General features: G+C 39.3%; 1 protein-coding gene across 4 annotated transcripts in view; it reads right to left on the reverse strand.

Annotated features, from left to right (window-relative positions):
• The window catches only part of LOC126354385 (ankyrin repeat and BTB/POZ domain-containing protein 2), a 592,792-nt gene that overhangs the window by 254,167 nt on the left and 320,894 nt on the right, over positions 1–17,731 (reverse strand). For 2 of the 4 annotated variants that reach the window (XM_050003989.1, XM_050003988.1), the window contains exon 2: positions 8,389–8,587. In XM_050003989.1, the coding sequence (XP_049859946.1) occupies positions 8,389–8,573 (185 nt within the window). In that variant the 5' untranslated portion in view covers positions 8,574–8,587. Of the gene's footprint in view, positions 1–2,520; positions 3,679–8,388; positions 8,588–17,731 lie in introns of those variants that run through there. The other 2 variants (XM_050003986.1, XM_050003987.1) reach the window with 2 other exon arrangements.

Here is a 17,731-nt window from a genome sequence, read left to right on the forward strand (position 1 = left end):
ACATATCAGACATTCCATGTTCACTTTCATCTGGCTTGCAGTTGTACAATGGTAAATTACAATGATGGTACAGAAGAGTGACAGATTACAACTTACATAATACACTAAAACAGTCATGAACAAGAGATGCCACTGGTTCAATTTTTCCATGCAAAGAAAAGTAAGTACATGAGTAAAAATAGATAAATTGAGTTGAAGAAGACACCTGTTTCCAAAGTCATCGGCTACTTTAAAAATGGAAGTAAAAAAGGATCAGTAAAATGTAGTGGCATGCCAAAATTGAAGTTATTAGAGAAAGAACACTAGGTCACTTGAAGATGCTGACGAAAGTAATAGGCTCTGCCTTATTTACAGATCTACCCTAGCATTCACCTAAAGTGATTTAGAAATTATGCTGGTTGCAGAATAACCTGAACTCTGCTTACAAATGCAAGTTCATACTCTTAAGTACAGCACTAGTGAAAATGCATATTGTATCTTTAATTCTAAAATTAAATGTCTACAGAATGTGGAGGCTAAATCCTCTGATTCATTCATTGTGTTTACATAACTACTTGTAATTTACTCTGTATGATAAGTGATGGTACACCATTCTTATAATTATATGACAGATTTGACATTGCTTCTTGACATCCAGTGCATTCAAAATCTTAAGGTCTAAGGTTAGAACATGACAAGTAACCCCCCCCCACACACACACACACACACACAGAGAGAGAGAGAGAGAGAGAGAGAGAGAGAGAGAGAGAGAGAGAGAGAGAGAGAGAGAGAGAGAGGTGCCATCAGTGAAGTTGATGGTATACTATGAAGCCTTTTGATGATCAAGTACCAGTGTGTCGCTTTAATACACTGGGTCAATGCAAAAAACAATGCCAAATCTATAGAAAATTCCAGATGGAATATAATTATGTATTATTGTTAGCAAATATTTCAGCTTCTATCTGGCATATGTTATCCATAGATATGTAGAATCACTGGTAAAACCTCCTCTCCATCAATAGGGTAGCCTATACTAACTTAATTTTGAATCATTACAACTAAACATATAAAATTTGAAGTTCTGTTCAGAGTAACTGTCATCATTTACCAAAGCTCTTTGTCTCTGGAAGACTGTCGCTTGTTCAGTATGTTTTGCTGAAAGAATATGTAGTGATAACCTGCATCAAATACTGAAATCTTCTAAAACATTACACAGACACCATACTGAGGATCTCCCATACTAGTTATCACATGCCTGTAACCACTGTTAACATGTAATATCCTTCATTGAGTGAAATGTGTGGAAATAAAATGTTAGGGTGCTAGCATTGGCTTGGTCCCAGTTCTGCATCAACAATGGCACACTACCTTTACATGAAATGCAGATAAATAATTTCCATTTCACACAAAAAATTCCAGAAAAGAGACATGTTCTAGAAGACTTTGAGGAGCACTTGTTGGATATCCTACATCTAAACACATTTCAAAACTGCCTAAAGCCCATAAGAGAACAGTTTTCATATAATATGAGTGCCAAAATGTTTCTAAAGGATGTGATGGTTCCATGTTTTCACACTGACATAGTGTATGACTCTTCCATATATGAAATTCAGTAATGTTTCACAAATTTTATCATCATATTCACTGAAAAGAACACAATTTAAGATGAGATGATATCCTCCAAAAGTCATACACATGAATATACCACCACTCTCGAACAAAAAATAAATTCCATTAACTGAGTCACCCCTCCAATTTTAAGCTTTGTCTCTTTCTTACATATTTACCTCCCTTCTTTCCACTTTTCTTCGGCTGAAATGTGATTACAGTTAGTGCTGAACTCACATTCATTGTATGTAACATATAGTTAAAAGTATAATTAACTCTAAAACAGTTGTTCAAAAATATCCACAACTACTAAGCTGTACAGCAAAAGATGTCTTTCCCAATAATTTACATTTTTAGAGATTCTATAATACCAACTAGAAAATATGTAATCAATCACAATCAGGATTCAAAACTATGAACACTCACAAAAAAGCTTCCGTCTGGCATTAGTCTTAAAAATTTATTTCCTCATGCAGTGATCTAACAGATCATGAAGTAAATATATTAAAAACAAAGATTCCAAGACTTACCAAGCGGGAAAGCACTGGTAGACAGGCACAATAAAATAACACACAAACACACACACACAAAATTTCGAGCTTTCGCAACCAGCGGCTGCTTCGTCAGGAAAGAGGGAAGGAAAAGGAAAGATGAAAGGATGTGGATTTTAAGGGAGAAGGTAAGGAGTCATTCCAATCCCGCGAGCGGAAAGACTTACCTTAAGGGGAAAAAAGGACAGGTATATACCCACACGCGCGCGCGCGCCCACACACACACACACACACACACACACACACACACACACACACACACAGACACAAGCAGACACAAGCAGACATATTTAAAGGCAAAAATCATGAAGTAACAATTAATTGTTATGTCCTCCTTAATTTCTTTGAATTTACATTTTTTTCTTGTTTCTCAAAAACTTACCCAACGGCTGGTGAAATCTGACTGTTGACCACTGATTTATCTTCAGCAGCTGCAAGAGTTTCTGACAGTTCTATGCTTTGTAGCTTCTCCATTAAATGATCAATATTTCTGTCGTGAGAATCATTCACTATAACTCTGTCCCCAATTTCTATACGATCAATGCTAGGTATTTTAAGTATGTTTTCATTTAAAAAATTACATTTGCACTCACAACTAAAGAAATTGTCATGTTTTGGTTCACAGTAAGTGATACTGCTTACACTAGCTGAATCCGTTTCTGAACTACTTTTCTCACTTTCACTATTTATGCTCAGCTGTTCATAAGAAGTCTCTGGATTGTAAGAATACCCACCCTGTGATTCACAGTCTTGTTTGATTTCACTTTCACAGTTAGCCATTGACACACAACTAGTATTCTCACTGTCTGCATTGTAAGTTCCACTTATTAGAGGATTTTTAAAGTGTGTTGCAAAATTTCGTGTTCTATGATCGACAGGACTGGAAGAAGACCAATCTGAACACAAATGCCACATATTACTACCCATATCTACCCCAAACCTTTGTTGAAATTTTTTAGGTGTCCTTGACAGTTTCACTTTAGGTAAAAACTTCCTTTGGGGTTTTATAAAGTAAAATGTTTTGTCCAAAATAGATGAAAATGAACTAGTTTGCCTGTCTCGATGAATAATATCCTTATGCTGTGTGCCTCCTTTAGGTCGTCTAAGGATGAAATTACTATTTGACACTTGTGAATGCATAAAATCTCCATGAAGATAAAATCCGTCAAGTTCCTTGCATATTACGCACTGGCAATTATGATTACAAGACATCTCTGGTTAACAACAACAATCTCATTTTTGTAAAATTCTTCAGCAATACTTAAAAACAGATCTGAATCAAAATTTTCATTTCCATTCAAATGGTGCATTCACTTCACTATAACCACAACTACAATTTCCTACAATAATCACACTTAACATAAATCTTGAGAAAGCCACATGTCATTATTATTTCCTCCATATTATGAACCGAAAACTGAAAATCATTTACACAAATTCCCAATCCATTAGCACCAGTAACAGACTGACACTGTCACACCACACTGCTGAGTGCACTACACTGGCAACTGCTCCTGCCACTGAGCACTCAGGGCTCACTGCTGGCTGAAGTCAGAAGCAGGACTACTCAAGGTCTCAACTTCCTCCCATTGTGCAGCAGCTGGCTTCTCCCGGTGTGATGCCCTGGTTCCAGTTCTACACTCACTCAAGGTTTCTCCTCAGACCCAGACCTTGGGGGCATTCAGGAAAGGAAGCCAGACCACTTATACTGTAATTACAGAGGTGGAAGTACACTTCCTTCTGAACAACACTTGCAGTGTTACATGCAACTGTGTGGAAAGTATCAAACCCTGTTATAAGCTAACAAGTACACCTAGCACTGTAGTCAAAAATTGTTGTTAATTATTTGTCAAACACACAACACAGTTCAGATTTTTAGAGATTAGCCATCTGTTTAAATTAATTAGTTCATCTCTCAGAGAAGTGCTCATAGGTGGCAAGATAATACTGAATTTCTCAATTATCTTCATTTTTTGGCTTTGAACACAAACTCATAGAACTTTGTTTCTATTATTTTTTCTCCATCTGCATCTATACTTTGTTAGTCACTATAAATAGTGTGGCAGAGGATACTATTATTCTACTATGTGTTGTATTTCAATGAGGCATGAGATAAATTATAGCATTCGTGAGTATGCACAATGTTACTAGGTTACCAGTCTCATTTTTAAATTTGCTGTCTTCTACAGAAGTGTTCTGTAGTGGTCTGAAGAATATTTATTTATTTATTTATTCCATGTGATCTGACAGTACACAGTGTGTTGCAGATGTTGGAAAATATCAGTTAACATTGTTAACATATAGTATACTAATGTATTACATTGCTCAATGTTTTCAATTTAACACAAATAGCAAGATTACTGTTCTAAGTATTCATTTACAGAGTTAAAACAGTGACACAACAAATATGACTTCACGGCTTTGCTAAATTTTATGTTGTCTTCGATGGACTTAATACTAGTGGGAAGACTGTTGAACAGTTGGAGGCCCATGTGGGAAGCTCCCTTTTCACACAGTTGAGTGTTTGTATGTAAAACATGCAGATTTGAGAGTAGAGTTGTAGAGCCCATCCTGAGTTGTTCTTTGATTTTTGAACACAACTATTTTCTTTGAGTGCCTGTCACTTGACAGTAATCTGTCATAAATAGTCTTATAACCATGCCTTGATTGTTTTCTATTATCTGACATTCTAGAATTTACATTCCAGTATTGCTACTGCCTCTATTTACTTGATCCCATTATATGTTACTTAATGTTTCTCTGTGACGTAACCTACTTGAAAAACAGGAAATATTTTGTATATTTCATCTAGGACTGTTGTTGAAAACATATGGCATATTTCGCAATAATCAACAATGCAACCACATTTCAATGTATTAGTATTAATCTTTTCTTCCCACGTCCACTTCATTATATACTCAGGTTCTTTTATGAGTACAGAAAAGCAAAATGTGTGTCTTTATTAGTTTTTCACCTTCTTTTCAGAGGTTTCCTGCTATTTTTGGGTAAGTTACAAATATTTAATATTATAGTCTATCTGACCAAAATATTCACACATCTATTAGTGAACATAATATAGCTTGTGTTCATCCATCTCCATTGCGATTGGTTGAACTCTGTTGGGGACACTTCCAATGGCATGTCTGAATGTTTGTAAAGGAACAGCATCCCATTCTTGTTCAAGAGTCAATAAAGTAGTGATATTGGGCACTGGAATCTGTAGTAAAATCAACTTTCTAACTCAACCCAAAGGTATTCCATTGGATTGAAGTCAGGACTCTGGGCAGGCTAATTCATTTTAGGAATGTTACTAACCACCAACCACTGCCTCACAGATGCTTTTTTACCATAGGGTGCACTGTCACACTGATACAAATAATCATTATCTTCAAACTGTTTCTCTACCATACACAGAATTCAAAGTTGTAAAATGTCTTGACATTCTTCCACATTCAGCATTTTCTTAAGTGCAAAAGGGCACCGCACCCTAACCAGGAAATGCACCCCCATATTGTAACACCACTTCCTCCATATTTCACAGATGGTACTATACATGTTGGGAGGTAATGTTCTTCAGACATACACCAAACCCAAACCCTTCCATCACAGTGTATAGTGTGATTCATCACTTCAAGCCACTCTTTTCCAGTCGTCCACCAACTAGTGGAATCATTCTTTTCATCACCCCAAGCATCATGAAGCACTGAACACACAAACTTAAGGCTTATGAAGAGCTGCTCAACCATTGTACCCTATTCTTTTTAACTCACTATGTAAAATCACTGTGCTGCATGGATGCTGGTAGCAGTTTGAAACTCTCAGGTGTTTCCTTTGACTGGTTTCATGGATTTTTTACAAATGTCCTTCTCAGTACACAACAGTCCATATTTGTCAGTATGCCTGATCTTGGTTTGGCTGTGGTTGTTCTTTCACTTTTCAGCTTCACAATTACATCACCAACAATTGAGTCCATGTTCAAAATCACTGAGATCTCATAACCCATCCACTGTGCCGTTACTGGATCTCTACTGACAACGCAATATTCTCTGCCCCCTTTTACACTTGCAGGTCCACCTCTCATGCCATCTAGTGGTCAATTTTACACTGCAAAGCAGCATCTGGATACTTTCATTCAGATAGTGTATATGCTCTCGGTGCTATACATAATTCTACAAATCCATTACTGCTATGCACAGACGTGTTTAAAACAGAATGTCAATTAAATGAAAATCCTAATTCAAAGTATAGTAGTAAAAATTAATATGATGGAAGGAAGAGGAGGTTTTAACATTCTGACAATGATGGTATCATTATAGGCAGAGGACAAATTAAAGTAGGAGAGGGATAAGTAAGGAAACTTACTCTGTCAATTTGAAAGGAATCACCCTAGAATATCCATTAATGGGAATTCAAAAGATTCAAGCAGCAGACTACATACTTTGGAAGGAACCACCCCAGCATATGTATCAAATGATTCATGGAAATCAAAAGAAACTAAATCTGCAAGGCTGGAGGGAAATTTGAATAACACTTCTCCCAACTGCAAACTGATATGGATCATGTATCTGAAAGAATACATGTTTTGTATGTAGCAACTGCTGAAACAGTGACTGACTGGTAATATGTGGCTACTACACAAATAAAAATGAGAAGAAGAATACAGAAGTTGAATCTCTAGCTTTCATAATCTTTTAAAAAATTCCTGTTAGCAGAAGATAAACAGTAGAAATTAAATGTTCAGTTTTGCAACATATGATAGCAAGTTCAAAGATCACATGCTGCAGATTTTTCGGATTTATAAACTTAATTCATTCATTTGTTGTGTTCTGTGGATCCCAACAATAACCTTCTGGGATATGAAATAAATCAATTATACATTAAGAAAAGACAAATATTACAGAGACTTAGTCTGTGCAGGCCTACTGTGTTAACAGTAACACTATTCACAATTATGCCAGCTAAATTTAATCTGATAAATGAGAAAGAGAGTGATACTTTGAAAAAATCTTGTGTCTCCTTAGTTATACTAAATAGCTGTAGTTTATTTCCAATTGGTAGCTCAATATTTACTCCAATTTCAATGATTCTCAGATAGTTGTGTTTATAGAAGCTGACAACATATTACCGACTTCTTTTTGAGTTCACAAAATCATCATTCAGCATGTAACATTTCTATTTTTGCATAGACCTGCTATAAGAGTGTTTGAATCCAACCTATCACACGACACTAGGCACTTCTACTCATCTCAGCTGGTCTTACTGCAGAGGAAAAGCTATGCCTTTCTCTTTTCATGTTGTGTTGGCAGATTCCCACAGAAACCAGAGCAGTGTGTTTCTCCTCCTAGTTCTCACAGCTAATCAGCTGCCTGACTGCTTCACATTTGCAAGTTAGTCCACTGCACTTCTAACAGAGAAACTTGCCAAGTAAATCTCATAATGTCAACAATGTTGCTCACTACCTGCATAAATAACAATACAACTTCACAAAAGTCACTTTCTCACGTTACTTTAGGAAGACTATAATTCATCTAGGTCACAGTGGCATACTGCAAATGAAGCTGATTTGTAAATTCTGCAAAGACGTAAAAAATAAATTACGTCTGAAGCCCACATTCAAATTTGAACATCATTACGTTATAACTTTCTCTTACCTTTTCACACTGTCCAGATAAGTTGAGATGTTTTATACTTGGTATTCTGCCTCTGTGTTAAATGTTGATTGTTTCTTAGAAGTACATCAGTGATCTGTTTTGGAACCTTGCAGACTAATACAGTTTCAAAAAGTAAACTGCGTATAGTTCTTTTTTAGCATATTGTATCAAAAAGTGTCAGTTCATGCTTAACAAAAGTAAAATCTAGTAGTTATATTAAAATAATGAAAACATAGCACAATTATTTTTAAATAATTATTTGACATAACTGTGCTCCTATATGACTCATTACAGTTTTACAAAAAATTCTGTTGCATGAGTTTATAGACTTAATACTACAAATACACAAAAATTTGAAAAAATTTACTCTAATGATATTTGTAGCCAACCTGCTGTTCTAATGAGTTAGAAACTACATGAACCCCTTTCTTTTGAGTTTTAATATGAAATGCTGGATGAATTGACTGAAAGAAACTTATTTTTTCCTTGCTTCTTTTGTACTGCCATGACATCAATTGAAATAATGTTGGGCTCTGAGCATCTTATGTTTCCTATCACTGTATTCTGTTTTATTGGCCTTTAATGTAAGTGTTACTCACCTTCTGGGCTTTGGTCTAACAATCTCATGACTGCCTTCGGTCATGCACAGTGGGCTGAGTGCACTGCGGTAGTGGTCGGCATCCCTAAATTCGGCAACTGGTTGGCTGTGTGCTGGTTGAGAATGTGGACCAGAGGCTGCGGTGGGTCCTCCAGAGGAGCAGGGAGCCGACACAGGTGTGGACATGACTACTGCTCTGCCTGAAACATAGAATGCCCATCATCAGGTTACAAGCTGTACTGCAAACTGACAAAGATATCACTAGTTGTCAGTAGCCATCGAAGAAAGCTTAAGCATCATGGGTGCTTGTGCTGAATTGTGAAAGCTGGAAGTCTGAGATGATCAGGGATGTTTATGACCTGTTCATGGATATTAAGAGTGCATAAACGTACATCCCAGAACATTTACTCCTTAATGATACTTACAGTTTTAAGGAATCAGTTTCAGATGAATTGCAGCTCTCACATTTTTTTGTGACTGTATAGCTGCAAACGTAGTTGCCACACAGGCTTTGTACTTTTCTCAAAGGGTCATTAGGGAGTCCTGTACTAACACTTTTTTCCTGTAATTACTCACACTGATGAACCAGGAAATTGAGATGTCCAAAAATTAGGAAATATGTTTAATGTATTTCTTGTAACTTTAAATGAACATATAATCTGGATACTGGGAATATAAAGCCCTAAAAACCTCACAACAGATGCAAAATATGATGAATAAGATTGTTAAGGCATCATACTTTATTCACTTTGATCACAACAGCTAGAGGTCAAAACAGCTAGTATTTCTGTTATACTGTACAAATTTCTTTTGGCTTACATGTGTGGTGCATGATTCATTATTGTGTGGCTGAAGGGACTTCATAAAACCATATTCTTATTAAAAACTAAAGATGTTATTGCTTCAGAAAACTGCAGTGAATTGTTTATAACTATGCCTAACACTATTAGGTATCAAGAAAACAGAACACCTCTCAAATCTTTTTTAGCTAGTAATAAAAACTAAATGAAAAACAAATACTTCCATGTTTTACTGCACATCTGTTATATTCAAGCTCCTGCATCTAAGAAATATGTGTGTGTGTGTGTGTGTGTGTATGTGTGTGTGAGAGAGAGAGAGAGAGAGAGAGGGGGGGGGGGGGGGAGAAGGGGGAGGGGCACGTTAACAAAATGGTTCAGATGGCTCTGAGCACTATGGGACTCAACTTATGAGGTCATTAGTCCCCTAGAACTTAGAACTAGTTAAACCTAACTAACCTAAGGACATCACACACATCCATGCCCGAGGCAGGATTCGAACCTGCGACCGTAGCGGTCTCGCGGTTCCAGCGCCCTGAACCGCACGGCCACTTTGACCGGCGCACGTTAACGATTGCTTTATTTGAAGTAATGCGCGGAAACACAGGCTAATTCTCAAATGTAAACACCAGGGGTGCAACCAATGTCAATTTTGATAGTTTCCTTATCCCGCAACAGATGGCAACACATATCTCTAAGCTTTTACATTTGAGGGTTTTTCTGCACATGTCTTCATATGTGCTATCTACACACACACACACACACACACACACACACACACACACATACGCAACATTACTCCGGAGAACTTACGGCCTTTCTACTGCATGTTTCAGAAACGTTTCTTTAATCGTATTAGGCGTAGCTCGACCGGAACATTTCTGCGGATTGTATGGCAAGGTGTTATGTGACCCAAATCAACCCCTTGGCGCTCCAGCCAACGATCTTTGCAGCGTCGGTACGGACATAAACGCAGGAATTTTCAGGGACATATGGACCGGTTCCGGAAGCCTGCTTCCTCGGGTCGTTTCCCGACACTGCTGCAAGGAAGTTCTTAATGAAGCGACGTCCTTTCGCCCTGGTTTCGTCTTTGCACGCGCTGAGCATCCAACATGACACACTTGTTTCAGAATCTTGTCCAGAAATTTCCGTAAATAACATGCAAGAAACTGAACTTGTTTAATATATTAAAGTATTTGCTCAGCGCCGTCCGAGGCTTTGGCTGGTTCATTGTCGCTATTGTAGTCGGTTGCATTTTATCAGCAATGGTTTACAGGCTGTCACTGATTTTCCTTAGTCTTGATTTGCATTCTCTGGTCTTTTACAACAGCATTGTTTTCCCAGTTTACCTCCAATCTACAGGCGTTCCGTGTCACACACAAAATTTTTCGGTATCTCTTCCGTTTCCTTCTACAAATTACTTCGGCTTATTTGATACTGCTACATGAAATCAGGAAAAACTCCAAACAGCTAAGATCGCTAGTAAATTCCTTTTTAAAAAAAACTATTCATCTCAAAAAATGCTTTACTAGCTGTTAGGAGTTTTCCTGAATTCATTATACTACAGATCGCCCCCATTCTGGTAACGTCAGGAAAATACTATTAATATATGTCTAAACGATTCAATTGTCTTCGTTCTGTTGGTCATTCATTCGTGACATGAGGCTTCTTGCCTCCGACATTATCGAGGCTTCTTGCCTCGTCTTTTTGGCAGTTTAAACAGGTTTCCTCTGACGGCCAATTTTTTCGGGGAAAATAAAAATAGCTGCCAGCCGTTCTGTAATGAAAATAATAATACTGTTTACGATCATTGTGCATAATGTTTGAAACAGTCAAAGTAAAAAAAAATGTACGTAACATAAGATTGTGTGTTTTTTTTTTTTTTTTTTAAGTTTGACGAATACTTTCGTCATAATTCCACTGTATTGAATAACTAAATTTTACGTTTCAGAAATTGATACAAGGGTTTTAATTGCAAATTCTCTTCCATTCTGCTCTAATGTGCAATGTTACTGGGGCTGCCATCGTTCGGGTCTCCCCGGATTTGTCCCAATGTACTGGTGGTACAACTGTCCGGAGTAAACTCAGACTTTTGGTGTCTAGAGAAATTCGATCGACTGGAAATAAATAGAGTTGAATAAATCTTATTTAAAATTCAGTCAATGAGGACTTGCGACCGCGCGGTTTAGGGCGCCATGCTACGGATTGCGAGGCCCCTCCCGCCGGAGGTTCGAGTCCTCCCTCGGGCATGGGTGAACGAAAGAAACGAACGAATACCCTTCAGACCTTGACATGTAAACACGTCTGCGATAAACCCTTCTCGGTTTTCGCCTTTTGAAAGTGTGCAGCAAGTAAACGCAGTGATATTACCCGTACTTGTTTACTTAGAACAATGAAAAGCAGACGACAATCGAGGTCAACATGCACCGCGCCGCCTCACCACGCAATCGTCGACAGGCTCTTTTTGTGCTCAGAAAAGTACCCCGATTTCACCCAATACGAGACGATTTCGAAAACTACGTCCAAACGATTTAAGTGCTGAGATGCCTAAATATTAAGAACTGATTCCAAAATACTGTCAAAAGAAGTAGCTTACTTTGCATATTAACGAGCAACGCCTAAAAATCGTTTGTTTACCCTTGCACTATTTTTTGTTATAAATGATGACAGCCTCTAAGCGAAACAGTCGGACATTCAAAATACTCCTAGTCTGATAGATATGCCTTTCAATTAAGATTCAAGACGATTACGTTACTTTAACATTGGCCCCATTCAGATATGCCAGTATGGTCGTTCCCACATCAAACGTTGCAAAAGAACTCATTTTACTTTTGGAAGTGAGCTTTTCTGCTCGCCAGTAATTCGAGAGATGCTGAATACCTGGAATCTTACTCTTCCCACTCACTGAGAGCAACTGTCAGAACATTCTGGTCGCTTGGTCAGGTTCAGTGCGTACACGGTCTAAGTAGGTATTCATCCCGAAAATTTTATTTCAGTTTAATGACAGAAAGAATTATTAATCGTAAAAAGCAAGCTGAATAAACTTTTCACACTTCTTGGTTCGAGGGCCACTGTACATGCCGGCCGGAGTCTCCGAGCGGTTCTAGGCGCCATAGTCAGGAACCGCAGGACCGCTACGGTCGCAGGTTCGAATCCTGCCTCGGGCAGGTGTGATGTCCTTAGGTTAGTTAGGTTTAAGTAGTTCTAAGTTCTAAGATGTTAAGTCCCATAGTGCTGAGAGCCATTTGAACCACTGTACACAATGGTGCTTCGTTATCTATCGCGCGACTGCAATGAATGGTGGTCAGCAGTAAGGAGCGCACTACTTGCTTACTTCATTATTTATGTGCCCCATAGACGTTCAGTGATACTGTACAATAATAATGTTCAATATTATCGATGTTCTCCCCAGACTGCTTTGGATGCTAAAGACGATGCTGTTGTGATAATTGCTCTACTTGGTTGCAAACAGAAAAAAGGTGGATGAAAAAACGGATCAAGGAGCGTCAAAGACAGGCCTGCCATCACTTAATTACTGACCCCACACAAAGACTTCTAAAATTGCGAACGTTTTGGTCAAATCGGATTACTTTCCCGGAAGCATATAGTCTGCGGACGATAAATTGACAGAGACAAATAAAGTCATGACGAGTTAAAAAAATCTTAACGAATATAAATCATACGAACTTACGTACGTGGGCGTACTGCAGTATCGAGATAAGTTTGCGACAAGGATGTGAGGAGCAGTGGTGCCAACTCTCCAAAACGAAATAACCTACATTCGTCTACAAAAAGAATACGGAAAAAGCTGCTATACGATCAGCTGCAGTTTTATTTTTGCAATAATTGTATTGTGTAACAGACTAGCATGAATTTATATTTATTTTCTTAATTTGGAATCGACTGCATATTACAGTAATACGAACAGTTAACTCTGATGGTAGCCTAAAAAAATGGTTCAAATGGCTCTGAGTACTATGGGACTCAACTGCTGTGGTCATCAGTCCCCTAGAACTTAAAACTACTTAAACCTAACTAACCTAAGGACATCACATACATCCATGCCCGAGACAGGATTCGAACCTGCGACCGTAGCAGTCGCACGGTTCCGGACTGCGCGGCTAGAACCGCGAGACCACCGCGGCCGGCAGATAGCCTAAACATGATTTTAAACACATATCCTTGATTACGACTTTTGATTCATCCTGTATAAATCAAAGTCTGCTTCGCTCCTAACAGCTTTCTTCATTATTGTGGACTTGCGATATTTAGCTGTGTGAGCTACGCCCCAACAGTATTTCCGGTAAAGCTCTCAACTGTTTATATTTCGTAGTTATGCTTTTGTTCTTGTGTTTGTGTGTTCTGACGAGCCGGGAATGCACACAAACACGGCTTTCGTTTGCATTGTTGTGCTTTGTAATTCAATCTAATAATACATTTTCATGGTACGGGCTGTTCAAAAAGTCTCTCCGCAGTGCCGTATGATTGTTAGCCGCGCGTGCCGCATGCCGCAGTGAATATACCGAAATGAAACTCAGTGAAATATAAGTTATTAATTTATTGAATATTCATTTTTACTTACAAATTGACACATTAAATGTTGAAAGTGTCCCCTCTGTTGTCGAATATACAATTCAATTCGCCTATTCATGTTTCCACATAAAAGTTTCTTAATCAAATTTCGCACAGTATCGCGATGTGGGAGTGTTGTATCCGGCAAAACTGAATTAAATGTTTGACGGACTGAAACTGTGTATTTACCACCAGTTTTCAACACTTGTTCGACTAAAAGCACACGTTCTTCAATGGTTAGCATTTTCACAGTGACAAAACCGAAACAAAGGAACTAAAACGTTTAAATCAACACGTAACGACACACACCAACGATGCTACTGACGCTGGTTGAGACAAACGGAACAGTGGAGTGTTGGGAGAGTCCACTTGAAGGGAGGTAACCCAGGCAGGCGAACAATCATACGGCACGCGCGACTAAATCCATACGGCACTGCGGAGACTTTTTGAAACACCCCCGTATATTAAAGCGTGTTTTGAAATCTCCGTTCAACGTAAATAATTTCATTTAATGAATATAGATTTTAATGCTTTACTAAAGTCATGAAGAAGACAGCCGAGTGACTGTGAACAAAGCCATTACTTCCGAACCCCAGCTAAATCACTCCTTTGCCAGCTAAATGGTTTTATAAAGAAGCCAGAGTTAAATCTGAAAGAGCTGATTTGGCAACACTGGTGTGGAGTGAAACGAACACTTGCATAATTGGCACATAACTGTGTGGCGGCGGCAGTGTGCATGCGGTCGTCGATTGTCGGCGGCTTGCCATTCTTCGCAACAAAGAAGAATGGAAAATTTGTAATTTGTATATAGGAGAGCGTCTAAGCATGCGTGGCTGCTTGTCGCTGATTTCTTAAGATAAAATCGACGAACTACATACGCGCCAGTTCCTGTTTTGCTTTACTGAAGAGCCACAAGGTTATGACGCTATTCCGCCTCATGGTATCCATCGTTGGTTCACCAGCATACAAGCTGGCGAAGTACTTGGCCAATCTCCTCTCTCCACATGTGGGACATTGTGAACATCATATTAAGAACTCAGCAAATTTTATCAGCAGGTCTTCGACTTAGTGGGGGTGCAATTATGGTAGTTCTGATGTGGTGGCACTTTTTACGAATGTAGTTATTAAAGACTCTTTGGCTCTAGTATTTCAGTTCTTTGTAAGCGACATGGGCGAGCTATTGAGGCACACTCTTGCGTCTTCTTGTTTTCTGTACAACGGCCAGTATTACGATCAGCCGGACGGCGCTGCAATGGGTGCCCCGTTAGCTCCAGCTGTTGCAAACCCCTTCATGAAAAATTTTGAGGATATTGCCTTAGACACGGCACTATTAAAGCCTAGTTGGTTCTTTCAATGGCCTCAAGGACGTGAGAAACTTGGTACACCTCGACGGCATTCAACAGTAACATCCAGTTCACCATGGAGGTAGAAAAGTCAATGCATTGCCCTTCTTCGACGTCCTCATCCTCTGCAAACTAAATGAATGCTTTGTCCACAGAATTTACACAAACCCACCCACACCGGTCTGCACTTGCACGCCATCAGCCATCATCACCCGGCACAGAAGCGCACTGTATTACAAACATTAGTGCGTCGTGCAAGAATGATATTAGACGCTGGTAACCTGCCTCATAGCTGAGCAGCCCACACAGGATCTTCAAGGACAACGGCTATAATGTCCGTTGAGTCAATTAAGTGATTTCAAGCAAGAATCATAATAAGACCACCCACAAGGAGCGGGTGGCTCCGTATCGGGCAAAATCAGCCGCCTATCGAAAAGACACAAGTTCGAATCAATATTCAGGCCTCCGACAAAAATCCTTCAATTACTGAGACCAGTTGAAGTTGCAGTAGGTCTCAGAACACCTGAGGCCTGCAAGACACTTCGAGGGTGTGACCAGTCTTACGTCGGACAAACAGTAGGCACTGTGGAACAACACAATAAGGAGCATGAGATGTTTTATCGCCTACTTTGCCCCGAGAAATCTGCTTTAGCTGAGCGTGCTTTAGAAAAAGGGCACCGAATAAAATTTGACGAAACATCCGGGACTGTGTAATTAAAGAAGCCATAGACACAAAAATCACCGTAACACCCTAAAGAGAGACTGTGACTTGGAGCTCACTATAGCAGAACAGTATGGTTCATGTAGGTAGCATTATTAAAGTCGTTTATGTATTGGTACGTTTCATTTCTACAGCATGTATGTATGAGACATATTCTTATTCAATGAATGTAGTTTTCAGCTGGTTTACGTGGTTGGTAAGACGATCAACTGGCATTCGGCAGGAAAGGTGTTCATATCTCTGCCAGATCACCTGGATTTGATAGTAATAGTAGTAGTTTTCGACTCTGTTGAAAATGACAGCCAATTTCGCTCACCATCCTAGTCTTGTACAGTGGAAACCCGATTATCCAACCCTCCCTAACCAGGATTTTTTTTTAATGGGCAACGATTATTATTGAATGTAAATAAATTTAGCCAACCGTCATACACGGATCCTGGCACAGTGTCACTTAAAACACTGACACTGAGCAGTACAGTACCATATCGTCCCCATTTGTTGCGAGTGTAAAATGATGCCCAAGAGAGCCATGGGCAAAAAGATCGAAAAACGTTGCTGCTAAATGTGGTGTTGGAATCCCCACGGCGATATATTTGTGAGCCCGTGGACGCAGTCTGCACGAAGAAAAAGGAAACTGGTGAATTTTTAACATTGTGCAGCCCTGTCAGCAACTGTGATAATTGAACATGTAACATGTCTGCCTCAGTTGCAAACAGTAACCAATCTTTACCCAGGTTTCAACCAAAATAATTTGGCCTACTTCAGAAGCCAGTGACACTAAACTATTGCATGCCAAAGTTTGTGTTACATGTTCCGGCGCAGCTCTCGCGGCCTACCGACCTCGTCCGCGCAGTGGGGGCCTGCTGCTTCTCTTCAGCCCAAGTAATGTAGATTTATGACTGCTTACTGCGGTGCTACAGTTTTATACTTGACATGGCCAAACTTGGCATGCAGTAGTTTAGTGTCACTGGCTTCTGAAGAATGCCAAATTATTTTGGCTGAAACCTGGGTAAAGGTTGGTTTCTATTTGCAACTGTGGCTGACGTCTTATATGTTCAAGGAAACTGGTGAATATGTCGACGCGCACGATTTCTTTGATGCGTTTGCAAACATCCGAGTATGTTCAGTTACAGGTGTTAGTTATGCAAATGACTAGCTGTAAAATGACAATGTACAATTTCTAATAACAAGAGGGCTGGTGTTTGTTCGATTGCACACATTGGACATAGGTTAGTGGATTATACTGGCGCTCAATAGGAAGACGCTATGTCTCTAGTTTTCTCTTTGTATATAGGAGAGCGTCTAAGCATGCGCGGGTGTATATCGCCGATTTCTTAAGATAAAATCAACGAACTACATACGCGCCAGTTCCTGTTTTGCTTTACTGAAGAGCCACAAGGTTATGACGCTATTCCGCCTCATTGTATCCATCGTTGGTTCATCAGCATACAAGCTGGCGAAGTACTTGGCCAATCTCCTCTCTCCACATGTGGGACATTGTAAACATCATATTAAGAACTCAGCAAATTTTATCAGCAGATCTTCGACTTAGTGGGAGTGCAATTATGGTCAGTTCTGATGTGGTGGCACTATTGAAGACGGAGTGCATGTCCCATCATTACCACTGGATCCCCAAAAGCTGAGACGCTGAATTATTGTCGCAGCTGCAGAAGTGACTCCAGATATGCTGAGCAGAAGTGTGACAAGAACTTGACTACATATGGGACGATTGCTGTGTGATCAATGTCAGTCACATTCAGTCAAAGTTAAAGCGAACGTATTGGATGAAACTTGCAAAATTTTACTGTAAGACGACGTCCCTACAGCCTGTATACGGCCTCTCACCAAAATTCTGTATGTAAGTCAATTTGCAAAGTCCCTCCATAATCGCCCTGTATTTGCTTATCTACG

The sequence above is a fragment of the Schistocerca gregaria genome, chromosome 3, assembly GCF_023897955.1.
Source record: "Schistocerca gregaria isolate iqSchGreg1 chromosome 3, iqSchGreg1.2, whole genome shotgun sequence".
Taxonomy (NCBI): domain Eukaryota; kingdom Metazoa; phylum Arthropoda; class Insecta; order Orthoptera; family Acrididae; genus Schistocerca; species Schistocerca gregaria.